The sequence below is a fragment of the Tamandua tetradactyla genome, chromosome 7, assembly GCF_023851605.1.
Source record: "Tamandua tetradactyla isolate mTamTet1 chromosome 7, mTamTet1.pri, whole genome shotgun sequence".
NCBI lineage: Eukaryota > Metazoa > Chordata > Mammalia > Pilosa > Myrmecophagidae > Tamandua > Tamandua tetradactyla.
In genome coordinates this window covers 174,519,496-174,540,004 of record NC_135333.1, presented here as the reverse complement: position 1 = coordinate 174,540,004, position 20,509 = coordinate 174,519,496, and the positions used below count along the sequence as shown (strand labels likewise).

The 20,509-nt window shown below is 38.6% G+C and overlaps 1 protein-coding gene across 8 annotated transcripts in view; it reads right to left on the bottom strand.

Moving 5' to 3' along the window:
* LOC143642891 (thioredoxin reductase 1, cytoplasmic) overlaps positions 1 to 20,509 on the bottom strand; it is a 173,156-nt gene that overhangs the window by 6,092 nt on the left and 146,555 nt on the right. For all 8 annotated transcript variants that reach the window (XM_077111875.1, XM_077111873.1, XM_077111876.1 and 5 more), the window contains 2 exons: positions 19,397 to 19,492; positions 18,182 to 18,316 (listed from right to left, as the gene is read on the bottom strand). In XM_077111875.1, coding sequence (XP_076967990.1) covers positions 18,182 to 18,316; positions 19,397 to 19,492 — 231 coding nt within the window. The remainder of the gene's footprint in view (positions 1 to 18,181; positions 18,317 to 19,396; positions 19,493 to 20,509) is intronic.

Genomic DNA, 20,509 nt, shown 5'->3' with positions numbered 1-20,509 from the left:
AAAACAAAGCGCACAAATATAAGAATCATTGGTGTTCCAGAAGGAGAAGAGAGGAGTAAAGGGCTAGGAAGAGTAGTTGAGGATATAATGTGGGAAAGCTTCCCAACCCTCATAAAGGACATAAACATACAAGTCAAAGAAGCCCAAAGAACTCCAAACAGAAAAAATCCAAATAGGCCTTCCCCAAGGCACATACGAATCAGTCTGTCAAATGTTAAAGACAAACGAAAATCCTGAAAGCGGCAAGAAAAAAACGATCTACTACATACAAGGGCAATCACATAAGACTGAGTTCAGACTACTCAACTAGCACCCTGGAGGCGAGAAGGCAGTGGCATGAGATATTCAAGATCCTGAAAGAGAAAGACTTGTAGCCAATAATTCTGTACCCAGCCAAACTGTCCTTCAAAACTAAGGGAGAGATTAAAGTTTTCACAGAAAACTTCCTGGCGACAGGGGAGAGGACTCCCAGGGATGAATCCAGACCTGGCACTGTGGGATCAACACTATGGGATCAACAATTACATCCTGACCAAATGGGGGAAAGAAGTGTAACTAATAAAGTATCAGTGGCAGAGAGAGTTCAAATGGAGTTGAAAGGCTACTCTGGAGGTTGCTCTTACGCAAGCTGCAGTTAGACCTTGCTACCCCAACCAGGACCACTCCAGCCAATCTTAAAGAACACCTAGAGCAATTTATAAGATTCCACAAGGATTTCAGGCACTAGAGCAACTTGCCAGAAACCTACAACATCCAGTGGGGTCCCTGGTCCAGATAAGTCCTGATCCTAACCCAGACTCTCCAGAATATCCGACAGCCTCATCTCCCTACTCCACATTAGTGACAGACCCTTTCAATATCAAAAATTTAGAATTTCCACAGCCCAAACAAACCCAAAGAGAAGTATGGAAAGATCAAAGATGATGGTGGAATTATACATAGAAGATAGGACCTAACAAATGAATATAAATGCTGAATCATTAAAATGATATCTCTTTTAGTCTCCAGTATTTTAGCGCAGCTAGAAGTAAAAACCTAAAAAATAGTTAAAAAAAAAAAGCATCTAAACTTTATAATAAAAGGGAAAAACACTATAGCATAAAAGGAAAAAATACTGAGAAAAGCCCTTGGTCTATTTTAGCCTTAGAGCTTAGCCTGAACACCAGTGGCAGTCCTTTTTAACTACTCTAAACCAATATACCATCAGTACCTCAAAAAATTAAGACCCAAGTACTAATGGCTGATAGCTTGAACATTAAAAATAAGAACCCAGAAGAAAATACACAACTCACATTCAAAAATTAAAAACTGTAAGAAAGAAGGGCCATTCATCATTGTTAGCAAAGACACAAAAAATTCTTGAGTTACCTTTTTTATACTAATTATAGGAAAAATATCTTTACATTGAATTTTAACATTTCCATTAGCACTCTTTGTTTTTGGTATGCTGTACAGTGGGTGTCACTTTTCTTTTTCCATGTGAATATCACATTATTGCAGGACCATCTATTGAATGTTTTTTGGTTTTTGTTTTTGTTTTTTTGTGTGTGTGTGCATGGGTCAGGAATCTAGAATTCCTACATGGGAGATGAGAACTGTACCAATGAAAAACCCGTGCATTCTCCTACAATAGCACTCTTAAATTCAATGCTGATGACAGTGTAAATTAGTTCAACTCATGAAAAGCAATAAAATTCCTTTGTTTAAAATACTGTGACAGTGGATGAAGACAGCAAGACAATATGCAGTCATGAAAATAGCTGTATTAGGATGATGATATTATAGACAATTTAAAATATCAACCATGCTTTCTTTTACATTGTAAAAAAGGAAGAAAAATAAAGAACCAGGGAATACATTTAAAGAAACTTCAGGTTTATTAATTTTCCAGCTTAAGTTAGTTCTGTTTCTCAGAAATTCAGAAATAGAACATATAGGCGATTTAGATAAAAATTAAACCCATCAAAGATGACAGCAGCTAGAAAGTGTTTGCAATGGCTGGACTCGCATCAACTTGGCCAGGTGATGGTGCCAAGCTGTCTGGCAAGGAAATCACTGGCCTGACCATCACTTCAAGGACATTTCATGGCTGGTTTACTGAATCATCAGCATGCTGACTGCATCAATGGCTGACAACATCTGCAGCTGGCCAAGGGGAGTGTCTTCTGCACGTTTAATCTAATCAATCAAAGGCTTTAAAGGAGAAGCCAGCAGAGTCTCTCAAACCACCTCAGCCAGCCTCTCCTGGGATTCATGGGACCTTTGCTGGAGCTGTCCATCTGTGGCCCGCCCTATGGAATCTGGATTCCTGCATCCCCACAGTTGCATGAGACACTTTTATAAAATCTCATATTTACAGATATCTCCTGTTGGTTCTATGTTCCTAGAGAACCCTGAGTTATACAGAGTTCATATCTATTTTTCTTATACTAGTGATATGAGTACATATTTAAAAGATGGGGGAAAACAAACTACCATTGTTTATCAGTTTACATGAAAAAAATTGATGGGATCACTTTTTACAAAGACTTCATCTGCACACAGTTTTAGAGTTTTCATAAAAGCATATTTTTTTTAAAAAAAAATGAGCATGCAGGCTGCACTTTCATCTTCTCTTCTCCTGATACAAAGAGCACTTACAGAAGGTCAAGTGCACCTGAATGCCTCCACCTCATGTATTCAGACCTGGCCAACACCTCCTGTCCTTACAAGCCTCTCTTCTCAAGACTGTGGTTATACGGACTATTAAAAACAAACAGAAAATATTTTCTGATGTTCAACACTAAAAATTCTTTTTAAAGAATTTCAAATGCTCTTTTCTTTTGAGCTGTTATATTCTCTCTACATATAAACCTGATTAGTTGAAATTGCTCCTCTAAATTATGTGTAATCAGTTCTCTCTTTAATTATTGCTGCTCAGATGTTCAGAATAAATGATCACCATACCATCTTCATACTGAATAATGCTAAACATTACAGGGTTCCAGGCATTAAGACTCCCTCTCATATCTATACCAAAACAAGAGTAGTCTCAGCTTTTCTTAGATCAGTTCCAGAAGGAAAGCCTTTGGAAATTATTTTGCTCCAAAGACCAAAGTCTCATCTAAGGAATTTTTATCAACTTCTGTGTGTAATTACTCCTCAGAGACAAAGACTGCTCTCAATCGCTCAATTTATTTTAGCAAACTGATACAAAATAGTTCATTCAATCATTCATTCCACAGTTGACCCAGGAGCTATGGCTATTTTCCAACACTATTTCTAATCCATCCAATGGACTGACATCTATGACATTCAATAAAAATTACTACAAAAGTTAAATTTAAAAGGACATGTAAAACACAACCCCAATTTTTATTACTACATCAGACACTGCCAACTACTCATAAATTGTCTAAGTCTGGGCCAGAAAGAATCTATGAACCACACACTGTGTGGCATCCCTCCACAGCATTGGGCTAGACTCTGAAAACCAGCAGGTGAGGCAGCAAACCCAATTACAACCCAAGTCAGAACCCAGCATTTAGCACAGAGAGAAGGCCCTAAAATTTTCCTATCAAATTTTACTATCCCTCCACCAAAAAAGGTTTTCATCGCGTCTAGAAGCCTTTCAAGATCTAGTTTCAACCAGGGAGGGCGGGGAGAAAATCACTTGAAGAGCTTTTTCAAAATACAGATCCATCTTCAATCCCCATTAAAAAAATAATGTAATTGTGACCATGTGATTGTGAAAACCTTGTGACTGACATTCCCTTTATCCAGTGTATGAACAGATGAGTAAGAAAGTAAAGGCAAAAAAATAAATGAATAATCGGGAAGATAAGGGGCATGGAATGTTCTGGGTGCTCTTTTTCATTTTTACTCTTTTTATTTTTTTTAAGTAATGAAAATGTTCAAAAACTGACAGTAGTGATGAATGCACAGCTATATGACGAGATTGTGAACCACTGATTGTACACTTTGGATGATTATATGGTATGTGAATTTTTCTCAATAAAATTATATTTTAAAAATACCATAATGATGACCCTTTTAGTCAAGCCACATATAATGAAATATCCTGGGGAAGAAAAGCAGCTACTAGAGGCAGTTACTGCTTATCTACCAAATGCCAGGAACTCTCTTGACACTTTATGCACAGCATTTCTAATCTACACCATGGAGTTAAATACATTATCCCTATTTTATTTAATGTGGAGACTAAGCTTCTAAAAAGCGGGGTGATGAGACAACATCCCACTGTAAGAATTTGCTGAGTAAGATTACCATCGAGATCTATGTCTCCATTACACTTGTGCTACCATCAACAAATCATTTCCACCTTGAGTAGGGCAAAAGATTTTGTAGGTTTGTCCAGAGTGATGCCTCAATAAATTCCAGAGTGATTTGAACAGTGATTACAAAAGTATTTGCAAAGTCCCCTTGGGTGAATGGTGAGAAAGGGGAAAAATTCAACTTCCCCATTTGGAGAAGGCCTGATATTCTCGCAAGCAGTGAGGACAACAAAATCAATAGGCTGAACCCTCAATCTTGGGGTCTGTTCATATGAAACTTATCCCCACAAAGGATAGCTAAGCATACTTAAAATTAGGCCTAAGAGCCACCCTCAGAGAACCTCTTTCGTTGCTCAGATGTGGCCTCTCTCTCTCAGCCAACACAAGCAAACTCACTGCCCTCCCCCTCTACATGGGACATGACTCCCAGGAGTGTAAACCTCGCTGGCAACATGGGACAGAAATCCTAGAATGAGCTGGGACTCAGCATCAAGGGATTGAGAAATCCTTCTCGACTGAAATGGGGAAGAGAGAAATGAGAAAAAATAAAGTGTCAGTGGCTGAGAGATTTCAAATAGAGTCAAGAGGTTATCCTGGAGGTTATTCTTAAGTATTATATAGATACCTACTTTTTAGTTTAAGGTGTATTGAAGTGGCTAGAGGGAAGTGCCTGAAACTGTAGAGCTGTGTTCCAGTAGCAATGTTTCTTGAAGATGATTGTATAATGATGTAGCTTTTGCAAATGACCCTGTGATTGTGAAAACCTTTTGTGTCTGATGCTCCTTTTATCTACAGTATGGACAGATGAGTAAAAAATACGGATTAAAAATAAATAAATAATAGGGGGAACAAATGTGAAAATAAATTGGGTAGAGGGAAATACTAGTGGTAAATGAGAGGGAGGGGCAAAGGGTATGGTATGTATGAGTTTTTCTTTTGTCTTTTTATTTCTTTTTCTGGAGTGATGTAAATGTTCTGAGAAATGATCATGGTAATGAATATACAACTATGTGATGATATTGTGAGCCACTGAGTGCACACCAAGTATGGAATGTTCATACACTAAGAATGTTTGTGTTTGTATGTTGATTGGTTTTAGCAATAAAAATTAAAAAAAAAAAAAAAGAAACCATTTCCAATCTTCTAATTCTAGGACAAAGACTGTAGGAAGGTCTGTGAAAATGGACTATTTCTTGTACAGTGGGGTACTCTGAAGCCAAACTACCTGGGTTTGAATCCCATTCCGCCACTTCCAAGATGGTACAATAGGCAAGCATTCAACCTCTCTGTCCTTAATTTCCTTACCTGTCAAATGCTGCTACTTCCACCTCCTTCACGGTCCTTCTAAACACTAGTGATTATGCAGAAAGCAGAGTGCCTGACATGCACACTAATACATGCTCATACACGTCAGCATGATTGTCACTGTTACTAACCCCCTCGAACCAACTCTAAGATACTTACTGAATGTAAAACACTCTCAGTTCTTTCCTCTTCACATTTCCAGTCAGCTGGCAAGTACTATCGAGTTTATCTCCTAATTTTATTTCAAATACATCAAATTTTTTGAGTTCCAGGGCCACTACCCCAGTTCAGGGTTTCACCATCATCTCTTATCTGCTGTAACAGCCACAAAACTAGAGGCTCTGCCTCCAGACTTGCACCCTTGGTGCATTTTCTACACTGTAGCTAGTGATTTCTCCAGACAGTGTACCTATGATGGCACTTCACAGCTCCAAGCATAAAGTCAAAACAACCTTCCTTGGTCCACAAGGCCATGCATGATCTTCCCACCTATTTCTCCAGTGTGATTTTTTTTAGCCTCTCTCTAAACATTCTAGTCACAGCAATATTAAGGGTCCTTCAGTTCCCTGGATAAGCCATGCTACCTCCTTCGCATGGTGCTCCCTCTTAGTGGCTAACTCCAATGCATTCTTCTACTCTTGGGCAAAAACTCATTCCCTCCTGAACCACCTGGCCCAGTTTCTCTACACCGAAGTCAGAGGAGGTGCACTTGGGTGTTACCAGAACTTCATATTTGCCCTGATTCTAGGATGTATCACACTGAACTGTAACTGGGACCTCACTCACATGCCTCCATCCACTCCTGACCTTGTTTAAATCACTGCTGCAACCTCAGTGCTTGGCACAATGCTATATACACAGCACACAACAAATGTGTTCTCACATTGAAGTATCACCCAATTTTTCATCTCATTAATCCATCTCCAGCTTAAAAAAAAATCCATTGATTACTGACACACTTGAACATTCAACCTCTGAGCTTCAAAGTCATAAGATGACCAACAGGTCGAGATGCACACCGGCAAATGCCAAAAAAGGGTTTCCCAAGTATGTCAGGTATACCAAGGAAAACCGATCTTTGGCTGACTTCCCTGCCGGTAGGAGCTTACAAAGATGTCCTGCCTCCTCGCCTCATACTTCTGACTAAGTGGAAGTGATCTGGCTAGATGTGCCAAACTCTAATTTCTAAGTTGCAGGTGGCAGTATTTTTCTTTCAAACAGCCCACTGAGGGCTAATTCAGACAAAAAAATACATACTATTATATGAAAGATGGGAAATTCTCTTTTCATTCGTCCGTATCAGAGATGATGGCTGCAACTTGTAAAATGCCTTAGATTAGCATCTGACCTTTTAAATATAATCACTAAGTGTTTTTGAAACACTTGAATTGGGCTCTGTGCTGGTCTGAAACTGTTATGTATCCAGAAAAGCCAGGTTCTTTTCCCTAATCCAGTCTTGTGGAGGCAGACCTATTATTTAGGTTGTGGCCTTTTTTTTTTTTTGGCTTTTAAAAAGGGAATTTACTAAGCTGCAAGTTTACAGTTCTAAGGCCGTGAAAATGTGCAAATTAAGGCACCTACAAGAGGTTACAAAGGTTGATGCCATCTGGAACACCTCTGTCAGCTCAGCTCTCGTTTCATAAGGATTCCCCAAGGATGTTTCCTTTCTGCATCTCCAAAGGTCTCTGGCTGTGTGGACTCTGTTGGCACTTAAACCTTTTTCCAAAATGGTTCCCTCTTAAAGAGTTCTGGTAAGCAACCCCACCTTGAATGGGTGGGTCACATCTCCCCATTAACAATTTAATCAAAGAGATCCCACCCAACAGTATTGAATGAGGACTAAAGCACATGGCTTTTCTGGAGTACACAACCATTTCAAACCAGCACAGTATCTAACACATCTCTTGTTAGAAAGAAAAACAAGATTAAAAACATGTTTTAAAGATAAACTGGTGACTAATGAAAAAAGTTCCTTATAGGAAGTGGGTAAGAATGGAATGGATGAGATGTGGACAGGAGCAATATTTCCCTGAATATATTATGTTCTAAAGTTTTGATTTTTGAAACATGTAAAAATTTTACATAATAAGAATATAAAATTACACCAAAAGAAATGAAAACATTGAACACAAAAGGAACAGTCTAAACGTATAGCATATTCATAACATAACCTCATAAAGAAAAGTAATTTAAGTAAATTTCCCATACCGTATTAATACATACCCAATGTGGAATACATATTATATGGATAGACAGGATTATAAACTTTAGTTAGTAGGACTATTTTGGTAGTAGTTTTGGTGTAAAATTCTGAAATTATTTTGTTTGTATTGTTGGGCAGAGAAAAATGAGTGAAAATATTATCATTGCTGAGAATCAGGTCTGTATAATACCTGTATGGTAACAAGGTAACTCATATCTAGCCCTCAGATCATGGTTCTAAGGACCATTCTCTGCTAACAGAACTCAGGGATCTCTGGAGAAATGGCTGGTTTTATGTTCAAATCCTGAAATATCTGCTTGTACTAGAACTCAGGAAAAAGAAAAAAAAAAGAGTAATGGGGTCATATCTAAAGGACACAGGAACTGGCTTGCAGGGGCTCCTATTTGCCAAATTGGGAGTAGTTTGGGTTTCCGAAGACGCCATACAATACTACATACAATACCACATGTCTTTAAAAATTAATATGCCTGAATAAGATTTAAAGATTTTTAAAGTTTTATATTTTCTTTTTTGCATGTGAAAAAATAACATATTCAAAAAAGCAATAAATTTCAAAGCACAGCTCAACAATCAGTTGTAGAACAGATTTCAGAGTTTGGTGTGGGTTACAATTCCTTAATTTTAGGTTTTTACTACTAGCTGCTCCAAGACAATAGAGTCCAAAAGAAATATCAGTATAATGAATCAGCAGTCATACTTGTTTGTTAAACCCGACCTTCTCTGTAAAACTCCACCATCACCTTTGATCTTTCTCCCACTCTTTAGGGTTATTTGGACTACGCCCGTTATGACTTTTTCATGTTGGAAGGGGCTGTCGATAATATGGGGAAGGGGGATGGAACTAGTTGATGCTCTGGAGAGGTCTCTGGAAAATTACTCTAGTGCATGGAACCTTTGGAGAATCTTATATAACACCCTATGGGTTCTTTAGGATTGGCAGGAATGGTTTTGGTTGGGGTTTGGCAAGTTATGGTAGGTAGCAATGTCTAACAGAAGCTTGTGTAAGAGTGACCTCCAGAGTAGACTCTGGACTCTATTTGAACTCTCTCAGCCATTGATACCTTATTTGTTAAACGTCTTTTCCCCCTTTTGGTCAAGATGTAATTGATCCCATGGAGCCAGGTTTGGATTCATCCCTGCGAGTCATCTCCCACACCACCAGGGAGACTTTCACCCATGGATGTCATGTCCCACGTAGGGGTGAGAGCAATGATTTCACTTGCAGAGTTGGGCTTAGAGTGAGGCCACATATGAGCAACAGCAGAGGTCCTCCAGAAGTAACTCCAAGGCATACCTGTAGGTAGGCTAAGCTTCTCTGCTACATACGTAAACTTTACAAGAGCAAGCCTCAAGATCAAGGGCTTGGCCTATTGATTTGGGAGCCCCTAACGTTTGACACAATATCAGGGGTTTCCCTGGTGGTAAAGTTTCATATTTTTCCTCCCATCCTTCAAGGGGCTTTGCCAAGACATTCTGATTACCTGCTTAATATACTATGGGATGTACCAGGTATTACATTAAGCTATACAGGATTAAAGACCCTCCTCATTCTTATTCTGGGCTCCCTGTGTCTCAACTGTTCAAATGAGCTATCCAGACAGGTTTAGATAGATTATGTGCTACTGAAAATAAAGGTTCTGAACAAAATAAACCGTTCTCCCTTTGATCTCAAAGAGGAGATGAAGTTCTAAAATACAGAAAATGTCTTTCTTGGCATTGTATTCTGGATTACCTTAATCCCACCCTGATCAGCATCATTCTTGTCTCTAAACACCAGGTTATACATATATAAAACAGCCTCTCAAACTCCAGCAATAACAATTACCACTCCAGATTAAACATATCATGATATCTATAGGGACTGGCGGAGAAGATGGCGGCTTAGTAAGACGCGCGAATCTTAGTTTCTTCCCCAGGACAGCTACTAGGGGAGTAGAAACGATACAGAAAGCACCCAAAGCCACAACAGAGATAAAAAAGACAGCGTACCCCATCCTGGAACGGCTGGCTGACTGAGAGAAGCAGCTCGGGTGAGATCGCCGAGGCGCGCGGGCCTCACCGGGCGGGGCGGGAAGCGGCCGGAGTTACTCCCTTCCCCCTTCCCGGCTGGCTAGAGAATTGGAGAGGCGGTCCCCTGAAACCAAGGCGGCTGGCGCCCACACCACGCGCAGCCCCCCGGACCAACTGAGAGAATTGGATCGGAAATCCCCAGGCCGCGGAGAACGGTGACGGGTGCGGGAGGCCCCTTCCAAACCCGTGACTCCCGGGGAACGTGCACTCTCTCGGGCGGGCCGCGGCCACTGGCGCCCCCCCCACGCTTGTCGCCCAGGGCCGACTAGGAAATTCGGACGGGCTCTTTCCCGGGCTGCGGCGACCAGCAACCCTCCCTGCGTTCGGACCCCGGGCCGGCTCAAGCCGCTTCGGTTAGCGAACCCCCCGGACAGCGAGAGTTTTCCAAAGTTTAAGGTCCCACAGCACCTTTTACTGGTGGGACCCACAGACAAACGTGTGCCACGAGAGCCACCTACTGGGCAGGATAAGAAAAACAGAACCCAGAGATTTCACAGAAAAATCTTCCAAACTTTTGGATCCAATACCCAGGGAAATCTGTCTAAATGCGCAGACGCGAACAGAAGATAACGGATCACGCTCAAATAATTGAAAATATGGCCCAGTCAAAGGAACAAACCAATAGTTCAAATGAGATACAGGAGCTGAGACAACTAATGCTGAATATACGAACAGAAATGGAAAACCTCTTCAAAAACGAAATCGATAAATTGAGGGAGACATGAAGAAGACATGGGCTGAACATAAAGAAGAAATAGAAAAACTGAAAAAACAAATCACAGAACTTATGGAAGTGAAGGAGAAAGTAGAAAAGATAGAAAAAACAATGGATACCTACAATGATAGATTCAAAGAGACAGAAGATAGAATTAGTGATTTGGAGGATGGAACATTGAATTCCAAAAACAAACAGAAACTATCGGGAAAAGAATGGAAAAATTTGAACAGGGGATCAGGGAACTCAAGGACAATATGAACCGCACAAATATACGTGTTGTGGGTGTCCCAGAAGGAGAAGAGAAGGGAAAAGGAGAGAAAAACTAATGGAAGAAATTTTCACTGAAAATTTCCCAACTCTTATGAAAGACCTAAAATTACAGATCCAAGAAGTGCAGCGCACCCCAAAGAGATTAGACCCAAATAGGCGTCCTCCAAGACACTTACTAGTTAGAATGTCAGAGGTCAAAGAGAAAGAGGGGATCTTGAAAGCAGCAAGAGAAAAACAATCCATCACATACAAGGGAAACCCAATAAGACTATGTGTATTTCTCAGCAGAAACCATGGAGGCTAGAAGACAGTGGGATGATATATTTAAATTACTAAAAGAGAAAAACTGCCAACCAAGACTCCTATATCCAGCAAAATTGTCCTTCAAAAATGAGGGAGAAATTAAAACATTCTCAGACAAAAAGTCACTGAGAGAATTTGTGACCAAGAGACCAGCTCTGCAAGAAATACTAAAGGGAGCACTAGAGTCAGAACCGAAAAGACAGAAGAGAGGTATGGAGAAGAGTGTAGAAAGAAGGAAAGTCAGATATGATATATATAATACAAAAGACAAAATGACAGAGGAAAATATTATCCAAACAGTAATAACACTAAATGTTAATGGACTGAATTCCCCAATCAAAAGACATAGACTGGCAGAAGGATTAAAAAACAGGATCCTTCTATATGCTGTCTACAGGAAACACATCTTAGACCCAAAGATAAACATAGGCTGAAAGTGAAAGGTTGGGAAAAGATATTTCATGCAAATAACAACCAGAAAATAGCAGGAGTGGCTATACTAATATCCAACAAGTTAGACTTCAAATGTAAAACAGTTAAAAGAGACAAAGAAGGACACTATATACTAATACACGGAACACTTAAACAAGAAGACATAACAATCATAAATATTTACGCACCGAACCAGAATGCCCCAAAATACGTGAGGAATACACTGCAAACACTGAAAAGGGAAATAGACACAAATACCATAATAGCTGGAGACTTCAATTCCCCACTCTCATCAATGGACAGAACATCTAGACAGAGGATCAATGAAGAAATAGAGAATCTGAATATTAAGATAAAGGAGCTAGACTTAACAGACATTTATAGGACATTAAATTCCACAACAGCAGGATACACCTTTTCTCAAGTGCTCATGGATCATTCTCAAAGATAGACCATATGCTGGGTCACAAAGAAAGTCTTAACAAATTTTAAAAGATTGAAATCATACACAAAACTTTCGCGGATCATAAAGGAATGAAGTTGGGAAATGAATAATAGGCGGAATGCCAGAAAATTCACAAATACGTGGAGGCTCAACAACACACTCTTAAACAAGGAGTGGGTCATAGAAGAAATTGTAAGAGAAATTAGTAAATACCTCGAGGCAAATGAAATGAAAACACAACATATCAAAACTTATGGATGCAGCAAAGGCAGTGCTAAGAGGGAAATTTATTGCCCTAAATGCCTATATCAGAAAAGAAGAAAAGGCAAAAATGCAGGAATTAACTGTTCACTTGGAAGAACTGGAGAAAGAACAGCAAACTAATCCCAAAGCAAGCAAAAGGAAAGAAATAACAAAGATCAGAGCAGAAATAAATGAAATTGAAAACATGAAAACAACAGAGAAAATCAATAAGACCAGAAGTTGGTTGTATGAGAAAATCAATAAGATTGATGGGCCCTTTTCAAGATTGACAAAAAGAAGAAGAGAGAGGATGCAAATAAATAAGATCAGAAATGGAAGAGGAGACATAACTACTGACCTCACAGAAATAAAGGAGGTAATAACAGGATACTATGAACAACTTTACGCTAATAAATACAACAATTTAGATGAAATGGACGGGTTCCTGGAAAGACATGAACAACCAACCTTGACTCGAGAAGACACAGATGACCTCAACAAACCAATCACAAGTAAAGAAATTGAATTAGTCATTGAAAATCTTCCTAAAAAGAAAAGTCCGGGACCAGATGGCTTCACATGTGAATTCTACCAAACGTTCCAGAAAGAATTAGTACCAATTCTCCTCAAACTCTTCAAAAAAATCGAAGTGGAGGGAAAACTACCTAATTCATTCTATGAAGCCAACATCACCCTCATACCAAAACCAGGCAAAGATATTACAAAAAAAGAAAACTACAGACCAATCTCTCTAATGAATATAGATGCAAAAATCCTCAATAAAATTCTAGCAAATCGTATCCAACAACACATTAAAAGAATTATACATCATGACCAAGTAGGATTCATCCCAGGTATGCAAGGATGGTTCAACATAAGAAAATCAATTAATGTAATACACCATATCAACAAATCAAAGCAGAAAAATCACATGATCATCTCAATTGATGCAGAGAAAGCATTTGACAAGATTCAACATCCTTTCCTGTTGAAAACACTTCAAAAGATAGGAATACAAGGGAACTTCCTTAAAATGATAGAGGGAATATATGAAAAACCCACAGCTAATATCATCCTCAATGGGGAAAAATTGAAAACTTTCCCCCTAAGATCAGGAACAAGACAAGGATGTCCACTATCACCACTATTATTCAACATTGTGTTGGACATTCTAGCCAGAGCAATTAGACAAGAAAAAGAAATACAAGGCATCAAAATTGGAAAGGAAGAAGTAAAACTATCACTGTTTGCAGACGATATGAAACTATACGTCGAAAACCCAGAAAAATCCACAACAAAACTACAAGAGCTAATAAATGAGTACAGCAAAGTAGCAGGTTACAAGATCAACATTCAAAAATCTGTAGCATTTCTATACACTAGTAATGAACAAGCTGAGGCGGAAATCAAGAAACGAATCCCATTTACAATCGCAACTAAAAGAATAAAATACCTAGGAATAAATTTATCTAAAGAGACAAAAAACCTATACAAAGAAACTACAAAAAACTGTTAAAAGAAATCACAGAACACCTAAATAGATGGAAGGGCATACCGTGTTCATGGATTGGAAGACTAAATATAGTCAAGATGTCAATCCTACCTAAATTGATTTACAGATTCAATGCAATACCAATCAAAATCCCAACAAATTTTTCAGAAATAGAAAAACCAATAAGCAAATTTATCTGGAAGGGCAGGGTACCCCGAATTGCTAAAAGCATCTTGAGGAAAATAAACGAAGCTGGAGGTCTCGCGCTGCCTGACTTTAAGGCATATTATGAAGCCACAGTGGTCAAAACAGCATGGTATTGGCATAAAGATAGATATATCGACCAATGGAATCGAATAGAGTGCTCAGATATAGACCCTCTCATCTATGGACATTTGATCTTTGATAAGGCAGTCAAGCCAACTCACCTGGGACAGAACAGTCTCTTCAATAAATGGTGCCTAGAGAACTGGATATCCATAAGTAAAAGAATGAAAGAAGACCCATCTCTCACACTCTATACAAAAGTCAACTCAAAATGCATCAAAGATCTAAACATTAGGTCTAAGACCATAAAACAGTTAGAGGAAAATGTTGGGAGATATCTTATGGATCTTACAACTGGAGGCGGTTTTATGGACCTTAAACCTAAAGCAAGAACATTGAAGAAGGAAATAAATAAATGGGAGCTCCTCAAAATTAAACACTTTTGTGCATCAAAGAACTTCATCAAGAAAGTAGAAAGACAGCCTACACAATGGGAGACAATATTTGGAAATGATATATCAGATAAAGGTCTAGTATCCAGAATTTATAAAGAGATTGTTCATCTCAACAACAAAAAGACAGCCAACCCAATTACAAAATGGGAAAAAGACTTGAACAGACACCTATCAGAAGAGGAAATACAAATGGCCAAAAGGCACATGAAGAGATGCTCAATGTCCCTGGCCATTAGAGAAATGCAAATCAAAACCACAATGAGATATCATCTCACACCCACCAGAATGGCCATTATCAACAAAACAGAAAATGACAAGTGCTGGAGAGGATGCGGAGAAAGAGGCACACTTATCCACTGTTGGTGGGAATGTCAAAGGGTGCAACCACTGTGGAAGGCAGTTTGGCGGTTCCTCAAAAAGCTGAATATAGAATTGCCATACGACCCAGCAATACCATTGCTGGGAATCTACTCAAAGGACTTAAGGGCAAAGACACAAACGGACATTTGCACACCAATGTTTATAGCAGTGTTATTTACAATTGCAAAGAGATGGAAACAGCCGAAATCTCCATCAACAGAAGAGTGGCTAAACAAACTGTGGTATATACATACGATGGAATACTATGCAGCTTTAAGACAGGATAAACTTATGAAGCATGTAATAACATGGATGGACCTAGAGAACATTATGCTGAGTTAGTCTAGCCAAAAACTAAGGGACAAATACTGTATGGTCCCACTGATGTGAACAGACATCCGAGAATAAATTTGTAATATGTCATTGGTAACAGAGTCCAGCAGGAGGTAGAAACAGGGTAAGATAATGGCCAATTGGAGTTGAAGGGATACAGACGGTGTAACAGGACTAGGTACAAAAACTCAAAAATGGACAGCACAATAATACCTAATTGTAAAGTAATCATGTTAAAACACTGAATGAAGCTGCATCTGAGCTATAGGTTTTTGTTTTGTTTTGTTTTGATTTTACTATTATTACTTTTATTTTTTTCTCTATATTAACATTCTATATCTTTTTCAGTTATGTTCCTAGTTCTTCTAAACCGATGCAAATGTACTAAGAAATGATGATCATGCATCTATGTGATGATGTTAAGAATTACTGATTGCATATGTAGAATGGTATGATTTCTAAATGTTGGGTTAATTTCTTTTTTCCGTTAATTAAAAAAAAAAAAAAGAAGGGGTAATTGGAGCTGAAGGGATACAGACTGTACAACGGGACTGGATATAAAAACTCAGAAATGGACAGCACAATACTACCCAATTGCAATGCAATTATGTTAAAACACTGAATGAAGCTGCATGTGAGGTATAGGTTTTTTGTTTTTTTTTTTCTTTCTATTATTGTTTTAATTCTTATTCTGTTGTCTTTTTATTTCTTTTTCTAAATCGATGCAAATGTACTAAGAAATGATGAATATGCAACTATGTGATGTTATTAAGAATTACTGACTGTACATGTAGAATGGAATGATTTCTAATTGTTTTGTTAATTCTTTTTTTAATTAATAAAAAAAAAACATGTCAACAACTTTAATCTAGGTCCCTGTTCTCTTATAAGTATTTTCTAAATGAGACAATATTTGCTCTTTTGTTTTTGGTTTATTTTGCCTCACCAAATATCCTGCAGGTTCATTCACAGGGTTGCATGTCTCACAACTTCTAGGCTGGAACCTTTTGATTAGTAGGTTTCCATGAAGAGGTAACTCTACCCATTCAAGGTAGGTGTTCTAGTTTGCTAGCTGTCGGAACGCAACACATCAGAGACGGATTGGCTTTTAATAAAAGGGGATTTATTTTGTTAGTTCTTCAGAGGAAAGGCAGGTAACTTTCCACTGAGGTTCTTTCTTATGTGGAAGGCACAGGATGGTCTCTGCTGGCATTCTCTCCAGGCTTCTGGGTTCCAACAACTTTCCCCGGGATGATTTCTTTCTGCATCTCCAAAGGCCTGGGCTGAGCTGCGAGTGCTGAGATGAGGTGTGCTGAGCTGCTTGGGCTGTGCTTCATTGAGCTCTCTCATTTAAACACCAGCCAATTAACTCAAACACCATTCATTGCAGTAGGCACTCGTCCTAGCCGACTGCAGATGTAATCAGCGACAGATGAGGTTCACGTACCGTTGGCTCATGTCCACAGCAACAGAAATAGGCATGTTCACCTGGCCAAGTTGACACCTGAATCTAACTACCACAGTGGGTCTTAATCCACTTACTAGAGTCCTTTAAGAGGGAACCATTTTGAAAAAACCTCAGCGCCAACACAGACAGAGACCTTTGGAGATGCAGAAAGAAAACACCCCCCAAGAAAGCTGTTATGAAACCTGAAACCAAAGACCCAGCAGATGCAAGCCACGTGCCTTCCCAGCTGACAGAGGTGTTCTGGACCCATTGGCTTTTCTTCAGCCAAGGTATCTTTCTCTGGCTGCCTTAGTTTGTAAATTTATAAATTAATAAATGGCCTTAGAACTGTAAATTTATAAATTAATAAATCCCCTTTATAAAAGCCAACCCATTTCTGATATAGTGCATTCGGGCAGTATGGACAAACTAAAACAGGCTCCTTCCATCTGCAAGTAGTCCTAGTCATTACACTGAATAAAGATACACCACCCATTCTTTTAAGAGCTCCAGTTTACACTATTCAATTTTTTATGTTATACTTATTTTGAAGCTCTGTTTTACTTCCTTTGCAAGAACAGCAGCCTTGTTCTCTAAATATGTAAATGTTTTACGCTTCCATCCCAGCCAGGTATACAGTAATATAGAGGACACCATCCCCAATCACAGAGAAGGTAAAACTAAAGGAAGCTAAAACATTTTTTTCAGATCTTGAAGCTGACATTTGTGGTACAAGGCAATCAAGAAGAGAGACCAATTAGTTAACAAGCTGCTTCCTGAAATCTGGTGTGAATGTGAACATGTGTTTACATGTGTTTGAAAGCACAACGCACACCTGAAAACCACTGATTATGGAAGTAAGATAATACCTGGAATTTTCAAGTCCATATATAAGCTGGTATAATATGAGATGCCTCCTCCTAACTTTCACAAGTTCTCAAATGTAGAAGCATTTTTGGTTTACCACCACTAAGTACAGAATATCAGATATTCAATTCTTGGATGATCACTGACAAGCATGAAGAAATACTGACACCCAGAGGCCAAGGATGATCAATTTCCAGTTCTACTGTCATTTGCTGAGTCTTTTAACAGCATCACTTTCAAATATAATTCTTTGATACCAAAAGCCACAAAGGCTGAAAGCATCATTTAACCTGGAGGTGGCTCTGGGATAACTAGGACTGAAACTCTTTCTAGATATGAATGACATTACTAACTGATTGCCATGAAAATAATTTAGGAGGGGTGATACACTTTAAGATATAACTCTGTAAGTCACATTCATCATTTTTACTATTTAATAGCATGGCAGTACCATCTAGTTCATACCAAGAGCAATAAATATTTCAAAGAGGAAAAAATCACTTCGAGAGACAATGATTTCTTTTGAGATAGTCTCAGTAACTGATAACCTGTAAGGAGACATAGAAATAGCTCAAGTACAGCAGAAAGAACACTAGATTCAGAGCCCCAGGTCTACCACTTGGCAGCCAGGTGATGTGCATTTCTGAACAGAGCCATGAAAAGTGTTATAACTCACCTCTGCACAGACAGGATGGATTCCAATCGTACTGTCCAGCTGCTTTTTGGTCATGCCACACTTCAGTGCAGCTGCAAAACCCTGTGTAACTTCTCCAGCGTTTGGACCCAATACATGGAAGCCCACAACACGCTCCTAAGATATAAAATAAAACAACACAAGATAGTTTCATTTTTTTTCTTCTTCCTACACAGCGTGGAGTATTTCTCCGGTGGATTCTAAAAAAACTCATCTCAAAGATGCTCCCCCCCCACCAAAATGCCACTAAAAGTCGCTTAGGATAAAGATACTCATGACCCAACCCCACCCCGTCTGGGCCAATACAGAGAGCTTAGTCTTCAAGTTAAGCAAGAAGACTGCTCTGAATGCCGATGAATAAAGACACTGAAGCCAAAATGTTCACAGCTCATTAAGCAACAAAATATTTTGGAAAATGTTTTCAGTAAGAGGTCCTCATGTCCTCTATATGGTTATCTCAAGCTCCAGATAAACTATCTAGGATACCTCTACCATAAAGAGCAGCCACTCAAAAATTAAAAAAAAAATCATTTTAGCAAAGAGTACAAAAATCTGCAGGTAATATCCCTGCAGCATTAGGAGAACTCAGCTAAGTCAGCTGAGTTAACATTCGAGACAAAACTTTAAAGAATGTAAAGTTTGTTTCTTGCTGTGTGAACAGCAGTCAGAAAAGTTTGAAAAACACTTTTTGAATTCAATCCTTTATTTCACAGCTATAAGAACAAACTCTCTTGAGGTTACGGAGTTGGCCCAAAGACATGTAATCACTAGAGTATTACATGTAATCACAAAACAGAATTCAATTAAGAGTTTTTCCTACTATAGCTTTCTCATCAGTACCAGCCGTGTAGGATACAAACTTGCATTACTCGTGTTCTTTTTTGTTGTTCATTACTTTAAGACAGTGGATGACTTCATTTCCCCCTCTTTTATAAACACTAATACATACAGCTCTCAAGTTGTGCCTTTGGTTCAGTCATTTAGTAGTTCTGACTGCCTGCCTAGTATTTTGCCAGTGAAGATGAGAGAAGATAAAAGAGGCAGGGCCATAGTTCTTGGCCTGTGATCACTTCCTTCCAGCTGGAGAGACAGGGAAAATACTAAAAGCATACAATGTGTGGTATGTGATAAAAATAGAGCTACCTATTAAAATCAAAGTAAAATTACTAAAAAGGATTAAAAGAGAATTGCACTTACATTGTCGCTCATATTGCAAATTATTTTTGCATAACATTTGTTGTTATCTCTTGATGGAATTGTCCACTCCAACGGCCAAAAATAACTATGGTAAACCTTCAAAGACAAAAGCACAGTTTAGACTCATCACCTTAAGCGGTATGCTTATCAAACACTTGGTACAAAGACAGTGGAGGCTCTTTAACAATTAAACTTTTCTTAAATTATAAATTCATGGATTACATAGAATTCTGTCAAAGTAAATGACTGTCAAGTTCTTGTTGTCAAGTCTTTTCACTATAAACTCATCTCTTAATTATATCTCAAATCCCAAAAAGCAAACCTTAACTAACAAAGAACAACCAAATAAGGGGGAAAAAATCATATAATTACCTGCTATCCTTAGCATTAAAAAACAAACTAAAAAAAAAAAAAACTCAACTGCTCATGCACTTTCCCCTTCCCCCACCCCACCCCTAAAAATCCAATAAATGGTGCTGCAATAACGAGACAGTCACCAGGAAAAAAGAGTGAAATATAACCTCCACCATACAACATACGAAACAAAACAGCAAACCCAAGACTGTCTTGCTACCTCATAGGAATGGTGACTTAGAACCAGAAACAAGTGAGGACCAGGAACAATTACAGCAAGATGAGTTCTCCTAATGCTTCCAAAAGACACTTCCCTCCATTAGCATTATTCACCACAAGAATTAATAATACTTCTACCAAGAAAGGAAGGAAAGAAGGGAAGGAAGGAAGGAGGGAGGGAGGGAGGACACAGACATCTTATGAGACATCTTTACTGCTGTCTCATAAGCTTGAGGCCCCTCCTCCACCCTTCACTGCTAGTCTCAGCTCAAACACGGAAAGATGACTAGCTTTCACAAACACACTGATGATGAAGACATTATAAGCGGTCTTCTATACTTTAATACAATGTGAATTTTTTAAAAAGTGTGTTACAAAATTGAACACATGGGCTTACAATAATTACATAGGAAAAAGATGACTGAAGGAATTACCCTAAATTGATAACACTGCTGTTATAAATACGAGGTCTATGAGTACTTGTTTCCCATCCCCTCACGTTTTTCAATTTTTCTTTGATATACCTGCATTACTTTTATT